We start from the raw sequence: 11,191 nt of genomic DNA on the forward strand, positions 1-11,191 counted from the left end.
CGTGTAATTTTGCGAAAAGCCTCTAGGGTCGCTGTCGGGATACACGAACCAGGGAGCAGCTCTTGAGTTGCTTCTCTTTGGTTTTGACCTTTCACACCGTCGCTTCCACGCTGCTAGTGGAATGTGGTCGGAAAAACGTGGATAGTATGTTTAAAGTGCTTTTGTTCATTCACGTACGAGTTAGCAGTTTTGACAATTACGTGTTCTCTTCAGGCTGGATTATATAGCTTTTGACTCTTCGTGATACTGAGACGGTAAATAAAAAATGGTTTGTTTACAAATTGCTCCGAGTGAATTGGCTAGCTAATGTAGACTCAGAACTACTGTTCTAAAGCGAATCTGTGTAATAATGGTGACCGTTTCTACACTGGTTCAAACAGTTTTTTAATGTTATCGAGTGTGATTCGAATATGCTAAACTAACTATGACTCTTCCAGATGGGGAAGCCGCCCAAAAAGAGGAGTATTGCAGACAAGGTCCGCAAGGTTAAAACGTCCACCGAGATCAAGAATAACCCTTTTGAGGTGAAAATCAATAGGAAGAAATTCGATGTACTTGGGAGGAAAAGCAAGCATGATGTGGGCCTTCCTGGGGTGTCCCGGTCCAAATCTATCAACAAGGTGAGACTGAAGCACAACATTACATACAATAAGCTGTTTGTCTCGTGCTTAGTCATGTCCCCTTTGCAGCAATGACAGCGTTTTTGCATGACACATCTTGACTTGCAGTAGTTGCCCACTCTAGTTTTCTCACATTGTCCTTCCTTGAGAGATGTTTTATTTAATTAGGATAATTCACAATTTATCACGACTGGGGTTCTTGTAAAGCAAAAACGATTGTTTCTGGAAACAGAATGTGCATGAAGTGTCCCTGCTGTGGCCTAGCTGCAATGCTCCCTGCTCCTCATCCATGTGACACAATTTGTGTGAGGATGACTTGCCACAGGATCCGACTGTGAGTGGACATTTGTGCACGGACAGACATTCTGGCAAGGAGAAAATAACGCCTGTGTGGCTGCTTTTCTCTTGTTAAACATGAAAACAAGAGCCCTATTAGTGTAGACACCTACCAAGACTAAAAAACCTGAGTGAATACCTTCCGTCGTGGTTGTAATGTTTAAAAAAAAACGAAATATAAGTAATGCAAAATATAGTTACAGCTCATCTGAGGAGATGTGACAGAGATATAAGCATATGAACATGCTAAATGGGATTTACCGTGTAACATTTACATTGCTGGTAAATCTGGATCAAGAAGCAATGAACTGTTCGATAATATCGGTAGGCTGATCTGGTACGCTAGCTGTTAACCATTCAGTGAAGCACAAATAAGCTGCACTCCCTCAAGGTCTTGACGTTCTTGACAGCTCATCGATCTTGCTCGGTAGTGAATTTACATTTCCCATGATAATAGAAGGTACCCAAGTCTGGAATCTCCACCTTCCTTGCCAGCTGCTTGACTTCAATGGGTACACAGGGAATCACACCGATGCGGGACGTCGCTATCATGGCACGTAAAAATGTGCCTGAATAAACAAACAGAGCTGCTTGAAAGGCAGCCACTCGTGGCGGCGGTGTTAGGTCCACGACAGGAAATAAAAAGTAGATACATAGAAATGTTATTAATCACCAAGAGAAATTCACATTTCCAGCACCTCTGTAAAAATGTCATAATGAAATTAATCACAAAATAAAACAACCAAGGCAAGACATGAAAGATCAGAAAAATAAGAAAGTAGAATAAGAATAAATAATAAAATATGGAACAGATCAAATATAATAAAAAATATACATAAAAAATAATAAATCATAGTAATAATAATACATTACGCGTATCGGTATTGGTTGACGTCGGAATTGGAAATTGAGACTTGGACAATATCGGCATATTGGTTATCGGCAAAAAAGCCAATATCGGACATCCTATTATATGGTATATTTTCTGTTTAGATGTCTACTGTGTTGAGTAATAGGAGTGTAAAGGTGACTATAGGGGTGTTATTTCATGTCTAGACGGCTCTCATAATGTTAAAAACCATATCTAGAAGGTCTGAAACAGGTTTTCTATGCTCTAACTACCAAAATGTTTCATTTATAAAGAAGGAATCCTACTTCGTGGAAATTCACTTATCACAGTTGGGTCTGGAACCAATGAACCCAGATAAACGAGGGACTACTGTAATTCTAACAGCCTTTCATCACAAATATGCTTTCCTTCGACCTCAATCATTGCATTTTGTTTTTTATTTTTTCTGGTTTATTGTCCATCAGAGAAAAGAAACCCTCCTGAAAGAATACAAACACAAGAACAAGTCCAACAAACTCATCGACAGGCGCTTGGGAGAGTACGACTCTAAGATGGCTCCAGAAGACAAGATCCTCCGGAGGTTTGCCATGGAGAGACAGGTTAGTCATGTTGTGCTTTTTACTTAAAAGTCTCTACGTGCTTTCATCAACATGTCACTTCCAGCGTGCCCACGAGAAGAAGGACTTGTACAACCTGAACGAGGAGGAGGAGTTGACCCATTATGGACAATCACTGTCTGAAATAGAGAAGTTTACCGACTTGGTGAACAGCGATGACGAGTCAGAGGAGAAAGGCCTTTTGTCAGGTGGGTGCACACAGTCAACATATTTACCTTCACCACGGTTTTCATCAATATAGCTTATTGGTTTGTATGCAACTTCCTGTCTGCAGCTTTTGATGTAGATATTGTTTTTTTTAAAAAGCTCGCCTGTGTGTGGCAGTTGACACCCGTTTTGTAATTTGTAATACTGCCACCTACTGGACTGGAGTTGAACACTATTGATCTGATTGTTTGGAATGATTGCACTGCTCACTTTTAATTAAATCCTTACATTAAAATGTACTGATGATTCTTTTAGCTGAGCTGACGGCTGCCCACTTTGGCGGGGGAGGTGGCCTCCTCAGGAAGAAGACCTCTGGGGAGCAGCAGGGGGATGAGGGGGCTCCGAAAACCAAGTCCAGACAGGAGCTGATTGAGGAGCTCATCCACAAGTCTAAGCAAGAGAAGGTGAGTGGACTCCTTGTAGCCGGTGACGTCCAGACAACTAACCTGTGATGTCTTCCTTTTCTTTAGAGGGAGCGACAGGTGCAGAAAGAGGAGGCACAGGAGCTGACAGAGAAGCTGGATGAGGATTGGAAGAGCATCCAGGCTCTGATGGTGCAGAAGAAGCCCAAAGCTCAGCGAGAGGAGAAGCAGGAAGCGGAGAAACCAAAGGTAAATAAAAGGGCAAATGTTGTGGATGCTGTGTTTGGCTTATTGATCAATCAAGCGTACATAACCTGTTCACTTTTCCTCCTCCTTGTCGTGCAGCTGGAGGAGTATGACATGATGGTGAGGGAGCTCGGCTTTGAGATGAAGGCTCAGCCCTCTGAGAAAATGAAGACCCCTGATGAGATTGCCAGGGAGGAGCGTGAGAAGCTGCAGAAACTGGAAGTATGTTCCCAAAATGAGCATGGCCTCCTCACTGCAGAATTGTAGGATCAGATGTTTTTTTCGATTACAGTGGACACAGAAATAATCAGTTCCAGTGTCAAACTGTGGCCATCATGGCCTTAAGTAACATTTTTAACCATCATGCAAGTGTAAAAAGAGGTTAGCCTGAGCGTGTCCATCTGCATAGCTAATGTAGAGCATAAACAAGCTTTTTGCCACATTGTACCGAGCAGTACTGCCTTTTTATTTTGCGTTACACGACTTCCACGTCGTCCCAATAACTTCAATTTGCAGTTCTATGGTCATCATCATGCGCATGTTGTGTATTTTCCAGGCCGATCGTCTGAAGAGGATGATGGGAAATGAAGACGAAGCGGAAGGCACGCGACATCGGAGCCACATGTCGGCCGACGACCTTAACGACGGCTTCATCCTGGACAAAGACGATGAGAAAACTTTAGCCTACCAGGTGACCAAATATACAAGGAGCACAACAGAGTGAACAGTGTTTCTAACTTCCAAATGACTGTTAAGGATGGCAAATGGAACATGGACGACGGGTTGGAGGAAGGCAAGAGCGAAGGCGATGAAGAGGGAGACAGTGGTGAGGAGGAAGAGGATGATGCTGAAGAAGTAGAGGAAGAGGAGGAGGATGCAGGCAGCAGTGAGGAAGAGGACGATCATTCAGACTTGGAAAGTGAAGCGGAAGCGGAAGAAGGAAATGATGAAGAGCTCAGCGCCAAAGCCAAGAAGAGCCTGAGCGAGGAAGAGAGGAAGGCCCAGCAGGAGGCAGCCAAAGCAGAACTTCCATACACTTTTACTGGTAACTAGTCCAGTTCACACTTTATTTTATTTTCACACATAACACAAAACTGTGTGCCAGGTGTGTCTGAGCCTGCCTTCAGTGTCTGTCCGTCATACAGGTTTGCTGTCACTGCACTAGCTTATTTTCAAGTTGTTTTACTCATCTCGTTGCTGCCAACGTTACCCACACGTTAGCATTAGTGGATTAACGGAACAGTAGTTGGGTTAGTATCTTTTATAAATTGTTGCTAAACTTTTGAGGTTAGGTTATCCTTATGTGAGCATTCTATATTATCCTACGTGAACTGTAATCAGTGTTTTATCTCTCATTAGCTACAGTATCTCCTAGCATTGTTTTAGCCCACCTTTGCTGTCTGTTTGCCACATATTAACCCAGTGAGCTTCTACTATGATTCCCTTTTTAATTTCATTCTTTCTTTTAGTTATTATCATAGCAGTGCAGTAGCCCACATTATCCTTTTAGTTAGTTGGATTTAGCCTGCGTTAGTTGTCTGGTAGCAGTGTTAAGAGCAGCGCTGTTAGCAGAAGAAGAATTAGCATGTTCCACTCTATTAGTGTTGATTAGGCACTTCAACATGATTTTCTATGTAAAAATAAGCATAAGCTAGAAAATATAACTGCATATATATTTTTATTACAATCGTCCCTCGGTACATCGCAGTTCGAACATCGCTCTCTCACTCTATCATGGTTTTTCAGGCAATTGATTAATAAAGTTATTCATGGTTTCTGTTTCATGGTTTGCTACGGCCTATTATTAGTCAAAAATAAGCATATTTAAGCACGTTGTACGTATTTTCTGCCCATAGTAAGCATTTTCAAGCATAAAAATTGTTAAATGAACAAAATAAAAATACAGGATAAGCCATGAAGACCACCAAGTTGTGAATGTAGTATTCTACATCGGTCACTAGGTGTCAGTAATTGTTCAATGAGACCACCACCGAAGCACCAGACTTGAACAACTGGCTTTTATTGCAGGTTTAAATGAGCTCACAAGAGGCACAATAATAAATGCTAATCATAATAATAACAATAATAATAATAATTGTCTTAAATGGCTTATTTTTTTTGTATTGGGTAATGCAATGCAATGTAAAGGTGGGTGTTATTTCATGTCTAGATGGCTCTGATAATGTTAAAAACGGGTCTGGAACCGCGATAAACGAGGGATTACTGTATTTATATATTTATATGCTCCTTGCAGCTCCAGAAAGCTACACCGACCTTGAAAAGCTGCTATGTGGCCACACCCCTGACAACCAGCACCTGATTGTGGCCAGGATGCAGAAGTGCAACCACCCGAGTTTGGCTGTAGGAAATAAGCTTAAACTGCAGGTACAACATGGATTTATGCTCCTCTATACTATCTGTATTGCATGACATTGATTAATAACTAACATGACATGTGTCCCAGAAACTAGTTGGCTTCCTGTTGGAGTACTTTGGAGAACTGGCCTGCCGGAGTCCTCCTGAACTCACCACCATTGACAAGCTAATCCCGTGAGAGCGTTGTTAACCAACAAATGGAAATACTTTGTTCTGTACATTGAATATGCCTGCTTATCTTCTCTGTAGAGAGTTGTACACCCTGTGTCAGATGTTTCCGGGAGAAGCCTGCAAGGCCATGCAGACCATCATTGGTGACGCTGCTCACAGCATGGAGGAAGTGCTGGAGGTCAAAGGGCATGCTGCTTTCCCAGCACTAGACATGGTATTGACTATTTGTTGCATAAACCATACTTGTTGATTCATTCAAGACTTTTATTGACCACGGTTTGCATTGCATTGTTAGCTTCTGTTCTCAGTGTTCGCCTCTGTGTAACAGTTTGAGCCATTCATTAGTGTTGTTATGTATTAGTCGTTGTTGCCCGCTGTTTGTTGCCAACTTACAGTTTGGTAATAGCTCCTCAGCATCTGTTCTGAGCCTGTGTTAGGCACACTGGCATCTAGCATTCAGTTAGATACAGTCTGAGCTGTGTGAGCGGAATGTTAGCATCATTTAGCAGCATTTGTTGTTTGTCGGCTTCTGTCATCACATATATTTTTGTGTTCTTTAAGCTCATTCACCTGAAGGTGACGGCACTGCTGTTTCCCACGTCGGACTATCGACATCCTGTCACGACACCGGCGCTCCTTTACATCGGTCAGGTTCTTACTAAGGTGCGTAGCACTTTGTCGTCTTCGCACACTTTAATGCAGAAAGTACCAAGCATAGAGCATGAGCAGTTGCTGGACCAAAACACCATATTGTTGTTTGTGCAGTGTCCAGTGAGATCATTACAGGAAGTGACATCAGGTTTAGTCCTGTGCTGTCTGGCAGTGGAGTACGTCTCCTTTTCCAAGCGTTTCCTGCCCGAGCTCATTAACTTCCTGGCTGGAACGCTGCACCTGGCCGTGCAGGACAAGAGCTCCCCAGGTAGCCGCCACTGGTTTGTGATTCTTGTCGGGATGCCAGCAATGTGATTTTATTTTCCCTTTTTGTTACAGGTTACAGCGTCGTCCCGCCCTTTAGGGCCACAGGGAAGCACAGCGATCTGTTGGTGCTCTCAGACTCGGAATCTTGGAAGAGCTGGGACAAGAAAAGCCAGCTCCCGCTTTCTGCTGCACAGCACCTCGCTTTGAAGACGGACCTTGACGGCGATCACTTCAAGTAGGTCACCACTTGAATGGAGCGGAACATAACCACAGTTCACGTACACAGAAACACAGAAAATATACATTGTTCATGGTATCATTGTGTGTACAAATACAACACCACTTAGTTTTGACCTCATGGTGTTTACCTGTGTCTCCTTAGAGATGCTTTAGCCTTTTGAGCAACTGGTGAGCGTCCAGCAGGCACTTTCACACGACAGCTTTTGTGTGGGCTGTACTGCAGAACTCGCTGAGATGACTTTGGTAGATCAGAAACGGCGTCAATATGAAAAAAATCAGGATATTATTCTGTGTGTGTGTGTGTGTGTGTGTGTGTGTGTGTGTGTGTGTGCTTGTCTTAAGCCTTCCCCCCAATGTTGGGGAATCTTTTTCCTAACTAGAAATGGAAGTTCTAGGAATAGAATTTGGACTGGGCGGAGTTCTGCACCCTCTGCTGTTCAATCGTGCCTCCGTGTGGTTGTTGTCAATCAGGTTGACGTGTGTGTCCACCTGCATGGACCTGCTGAAGAGATGCTGTCTGCTCTACAGCGACCTCGCCTGCTTCACGCACATCTTTCAGCCAATCAGAACGCTGCTTTCACAACATCTCTCTTCTCAGTTACTACCCGAGCCTTTAAAGGTGAGTTTTGTTCCTCATTTTATGACCTCCACCAAGGTGCTTTTATGTGTCCTTGAGTGTTGGACACCGTTTGAGTTTAACTTGTGTTTGCAGGATTTGGATTGGAAGATATTCTTTCCCCTGCGCATTTATGTAGTATAAATACATATTCTTTAAAAATCAACTATCAAAAAAATAATTAATAAAACAAATATATTGTATTTTGTTCCTGTTATCAAAATCCACTCACACGGAAGCGGAAGAAGATGGATGGATGGAAATATTTTAAGTATTATAAGTAAGTAAGTAATCAAATGTGACATTATTTGTATGAATTTGCCATGTGTACACACCCAAAAAATTCAAAGTTGGCTTAATGTGGCGCAAAAGAATTTAACGTTGAATATTTCAAATAATTTATTTAACAATACACAACTGCGTTGATGTGTGAAATATGAAGTCTAACCAGATTAGAAGGTAAACTGTGATGTGTCAGGCCAAGTTTAATCAGGATCTCATCCACAATGTGGACAAGCACTCTTGAATTAATGAATGAATTCATAATATTGTGTTGTAGGAGCTTCAAACGGAGATCCTGGATGTCATCGACAGCGCTCCTGTTGCTCACAGCCGCTTGGTTTTTGACAAGAAGAAGCCTGTCCTGCTAAAGCTGCTCACACCCAAGATCGTGGAGGTGTAAGTGGAAGCACAAATGTGATTAAAACTTTAGAAGCTTTGGGTTTGCTAGTTTGTACTGCTTGTCTTTCTCCAGGTTGGACTACGGCAAGAAGCGCGGCTTCACCAGGGAGCAGAGGGAGACGGAGCGTGTGCGTCACAAGTACAAGAAGGAATTCAAGGGAGCGCTGAGGGAGATCAGGAAGGACTCGCGCTTCCTGGCCAGCGAGAAGCTCAACGAGGTCATGAACAGGTACCGATCTTCAGGAGTGGGAAGCATTTTCACTTCTTGCAGGTGTCTCTCACCTCCTGTCTGCTCTTTGCAGGGATGCCGAGAGGAAGAGGAAGGTGAAGGAGCTCTTTGGCAGCTTGGCCACGCAGGAGGGAGAGTGGAAGGCCATGAAGAGGAAGAAGAGGAAGTAAAATGGATTTCTATAAATAGATTCACATTTTCAAGTACACTGATACAAAGTAGGCTTGTTGGAATCAATAACTTGTCCTGAACAACTAAAATAACTTGTCATTTTCTTCTTCTTTTTGTCTGAAAAAATAAGACATTTTTTTACATTCTCGTGGTGATAAAGACTGTTTTTTTTTGTTTTTTTTTTAGCAGTTTAGTAGTTTAAAAAAGTGCTGTCCAAACTTTTTCTACTGAGGTCGGCAGACACAAATACAGAAATCGGAGAGCACAGACCTCCGCCAAGCTGTATGCCTACAACATTGGGTAAAGGTGAGTGTAAAGGTGACTATGGGGGTGTTACTTCATGTCTAGAGGGCTCTAAGAGTGTTAAAAAACTTACTTGAATGTCGGAAATAGGTTTTCTATGCTCTCACGAAAATATTCATTTTATAAATAAGGAAACCTACTTTGAGGAAATGTACTTATCACTGTAAATAACGTGCGGCCTAGTAGTTAACATGTTGGCCACACAGTCAGGACATAGGGACGATCCGAGTTTGAATCTCTGTTGGGCATTTGTGTGTGGCGTTTGCATGTTCTCCCCGTGCACACGTGGGTTTTCTCCGGATACTCCCACGTTCCGAAAACATACAGGTTAATTGCAGACTCCGAATTGTCAATAGGAATAAATGTGAGTGTGAATGGTTGTTTGTCTATATGTGCCCTGCGATTGGCTGGTGACCGGTCCAGGGTGTACCGCCCGAAGTCAGCTGGGATAGGCTTCAGCAAAGTCGTGACCCAAGTGAGGATAAGCTGCATAGAAGATGGACAGATATTACAGTATGTTTATGCTACATATACAGTATTGCAGTTTGGATTATTTACATTAACTCCAGAAAAGTGCTAATGTACATTTATCAGGACCATTTTCTATGTCTTATATAGTTGTATACTTTCTATTATATATAATTATATGGTGCCATATTTTGCTATTATAATATAGCATAATTGAGAAAACATTTTAACCAGAACAGTTGAACCAATCTAAACCTATAGTAGATATCTGGTGCTCTCTGTAGTTTAGTAAACTAACACCCTCATGAGGAAATACAGTACGTACTTCCGCAATTGTGAAATAAATGAAAAAACAATGACTAACCTTTTACATTTTATTCAACACTAAAATCCAAGTAAAGGCGTATGGCAGTTTTGTTTTTTTAAAGTCAATCAATGATGAAAATACAATATGGACACAAACAGCTGTGCGCTTCATTAACAATGACATTAGTATACCAAAAAATAGTATAGTTTATGTAGACACTTAGGTGGTTACAGACACAAACACACAGTGATGGTAAAGTTGCGTTGTCACTGACGATGACATTTGGTTACAAACCACACACAAGACACCTGAGGTACATTTGCCGATATGCAAACGCATAATACAAATACACACAACCTACATCCGACCATAGGTTTACATACACGCACACACATACACGGACATCATACAGGACCAAAAACGAGGCACGATGGGACTTGGCAGAGCAACATGGAATGTTCCGGTCATCTTTTCTTAAAACGTTATCTTCAGTCCGTGTCGTCCTGCCACAGAACACAAAACTTGGTTATTGTTTGTGTACTTGATCTACTTTAATGTTTATCCAAGCAGCGTCTCACCTCTGTCACGTCAGCAGTGTCCGTGTCAACCGGTGACTCGACCGCATCCTGCACGCCCGAGTTGTCTTCACCCTGTGGAAGACACGCGAACAGGAAGTCATGCCGCCAGTCCCCAATTCAGTCTCGACTGCAAATCAAACCAAACGATAGAGTGAAACCGTTTTAAAAACCCACTGCAATACTTCACGTATTGCAGTCACATACTGTACTTACACTCATGACAAAAATTAACAGCAAATCCTGTGCATTTTCGAAGAGCATTTAATGTCAATAAGCCAAAACCCCCCCCCCCCCAAAAAACCCTGTCACAACACAAAAGCCACGCTGTGAGGATAGTCAAATATTATGAGGCTAAATCGGTCATTTGAGACAAGACGTCATTTTTTATCCATCCATCTTCTATGCCGCTTATCCTCACTAGGGTCGCGGGGGGTATGCTGGAGCCTATCCCAGCTGACTTCGGGCGGGAGGCGGAGTACACCCTGGACTGTTCGCCAGCCAATCGCAGGGCACATAGGCCATCATTCACGCTCACATTCATACCTATGGACAATTTAGAGCCGCCAATTAACCTGAAATGCGTGTTTTTGGAATGCGGGAGGAAACCAGATGATGAAAAAAAAAGTATGATAAACAAGCGTAAATAACATTAGAATATTATGACCAAAAAAATGTGATTAAACTACAATTATATGCAACTATGAGAACACAGTAAAAATATGACAAGAAATGAGCTGTAATTGTAATTGCCCCATCGTAACATTGCGACAAAAAAAAAGTCAACATTTTAAGGGAATAAAGTCAAAATATGCCCATACTTACCGTAAGTCATTACCGTACAAGAATAAAGTCAAAGAGTATGCAACTAAAATGGCCCTTTTACTATCTGAGAAGT

General features: G+C 42.2%; 2 protein-coding genes across 4 annotated transcripts in view; one reads left to right on the top strand and one right to left on the bottom strand.

Moving 5' to 3' along the window:
* The first annotated feature begins 69 nt into the window (after positions 1 to 69).
* On the top strand, positions 70 to 10,577 carry nop14 (NOP14 nucleolar protein homolog (yeast)). 2 transcript variants are annotated; one of them, XM_054756788.1, is made up of 19 exons: positions 70 to 254; positions 438 to 620; positions 2,271 to 2,405; positions 2,470 to 2,611; positions 2,886 to 3,034; positions 3,101 to 3,241; positions 3,338 to 3,460; positions 3,795 to 3,929; positions 3,995 to 4,283; positions 5,493 to 5,623; positions 5,703 to 5,788; positions 5,864 to 5,999; positions 6,347 to 6,448; positions 6,551 to 6,704; positions 6,776 to 6,938; positions 7,415 to 7,562; positions 8,119 to 8,237; positions 8,314 to 8,469; positions 8,543 to 10,577. In XM_054756788.1, exons 2-19 carry the CDS (start codon positions 438 to 440, stop codon positions 8,637 to 8,639), a joined length of 2,589 nt encoding a protein of 862 aa, XP_054612763.1. In that variant the 5' UTR covers positions 70 to 254; the 3' UTR covers positions 8,640 to 10,577. The 2 variants fall into 2 exon arrangements, with proteins under 2 accessions (XP_054612763.1, XP_054612765.1); XM_054756790.1 differs by lacking the exons at positions 7,415 to 7,562; positions 8,119 to 8,237; positions 8,314 to 8,469; positions 8,543 to 10,577 and adding an exon at positions 7,086 to 7,119.
* The window catches only part of LOC129169887 (alpha-synuclein-like), a 5,937-nt gene continuing 4,517 nt past the window's right edge, over positions 9,772 to 11,191 (bottom strand). For both annotated transcript variants that reach the window (XM_054756806.1, XM_054756805.1), the window contains exons 5-6: positions 10,297 to 10,368; positions 9,772 to 10,221 (exon numbers count right to left, since the gene is read on the bottom strand). In XM_054756806.1, coding sequence (XP_054612781.1) covers positions 10,207 to 10,221; positions 10,297 to 10,368 — 87 coding nt within the window. In that variant the 3' untranslated portion in view covers positions 9,772 to 10,206. The remainder of the gene's footprint in view (positions 10,222 to 10,296; positions 10,369 to 11,191) is intronic.

This window comes from Dunckerocampus dactyliophorus, chromosome 17 (genome assembly GCF_027744805.1).
Source record: "Dunckerocampus dactyliophorus isolate RoL2022-P2 chromosome 17, RoL_Ddac_1.1, whole genome shotgun sequence".
NCBI classification, from domain to species: Eukaryota; Metazoa; Chordata; class Actinopteri; order Syngnathiformes; family Syngnathidae; genus Dunckerocampus; species Dunckerocampus dactyliophorus.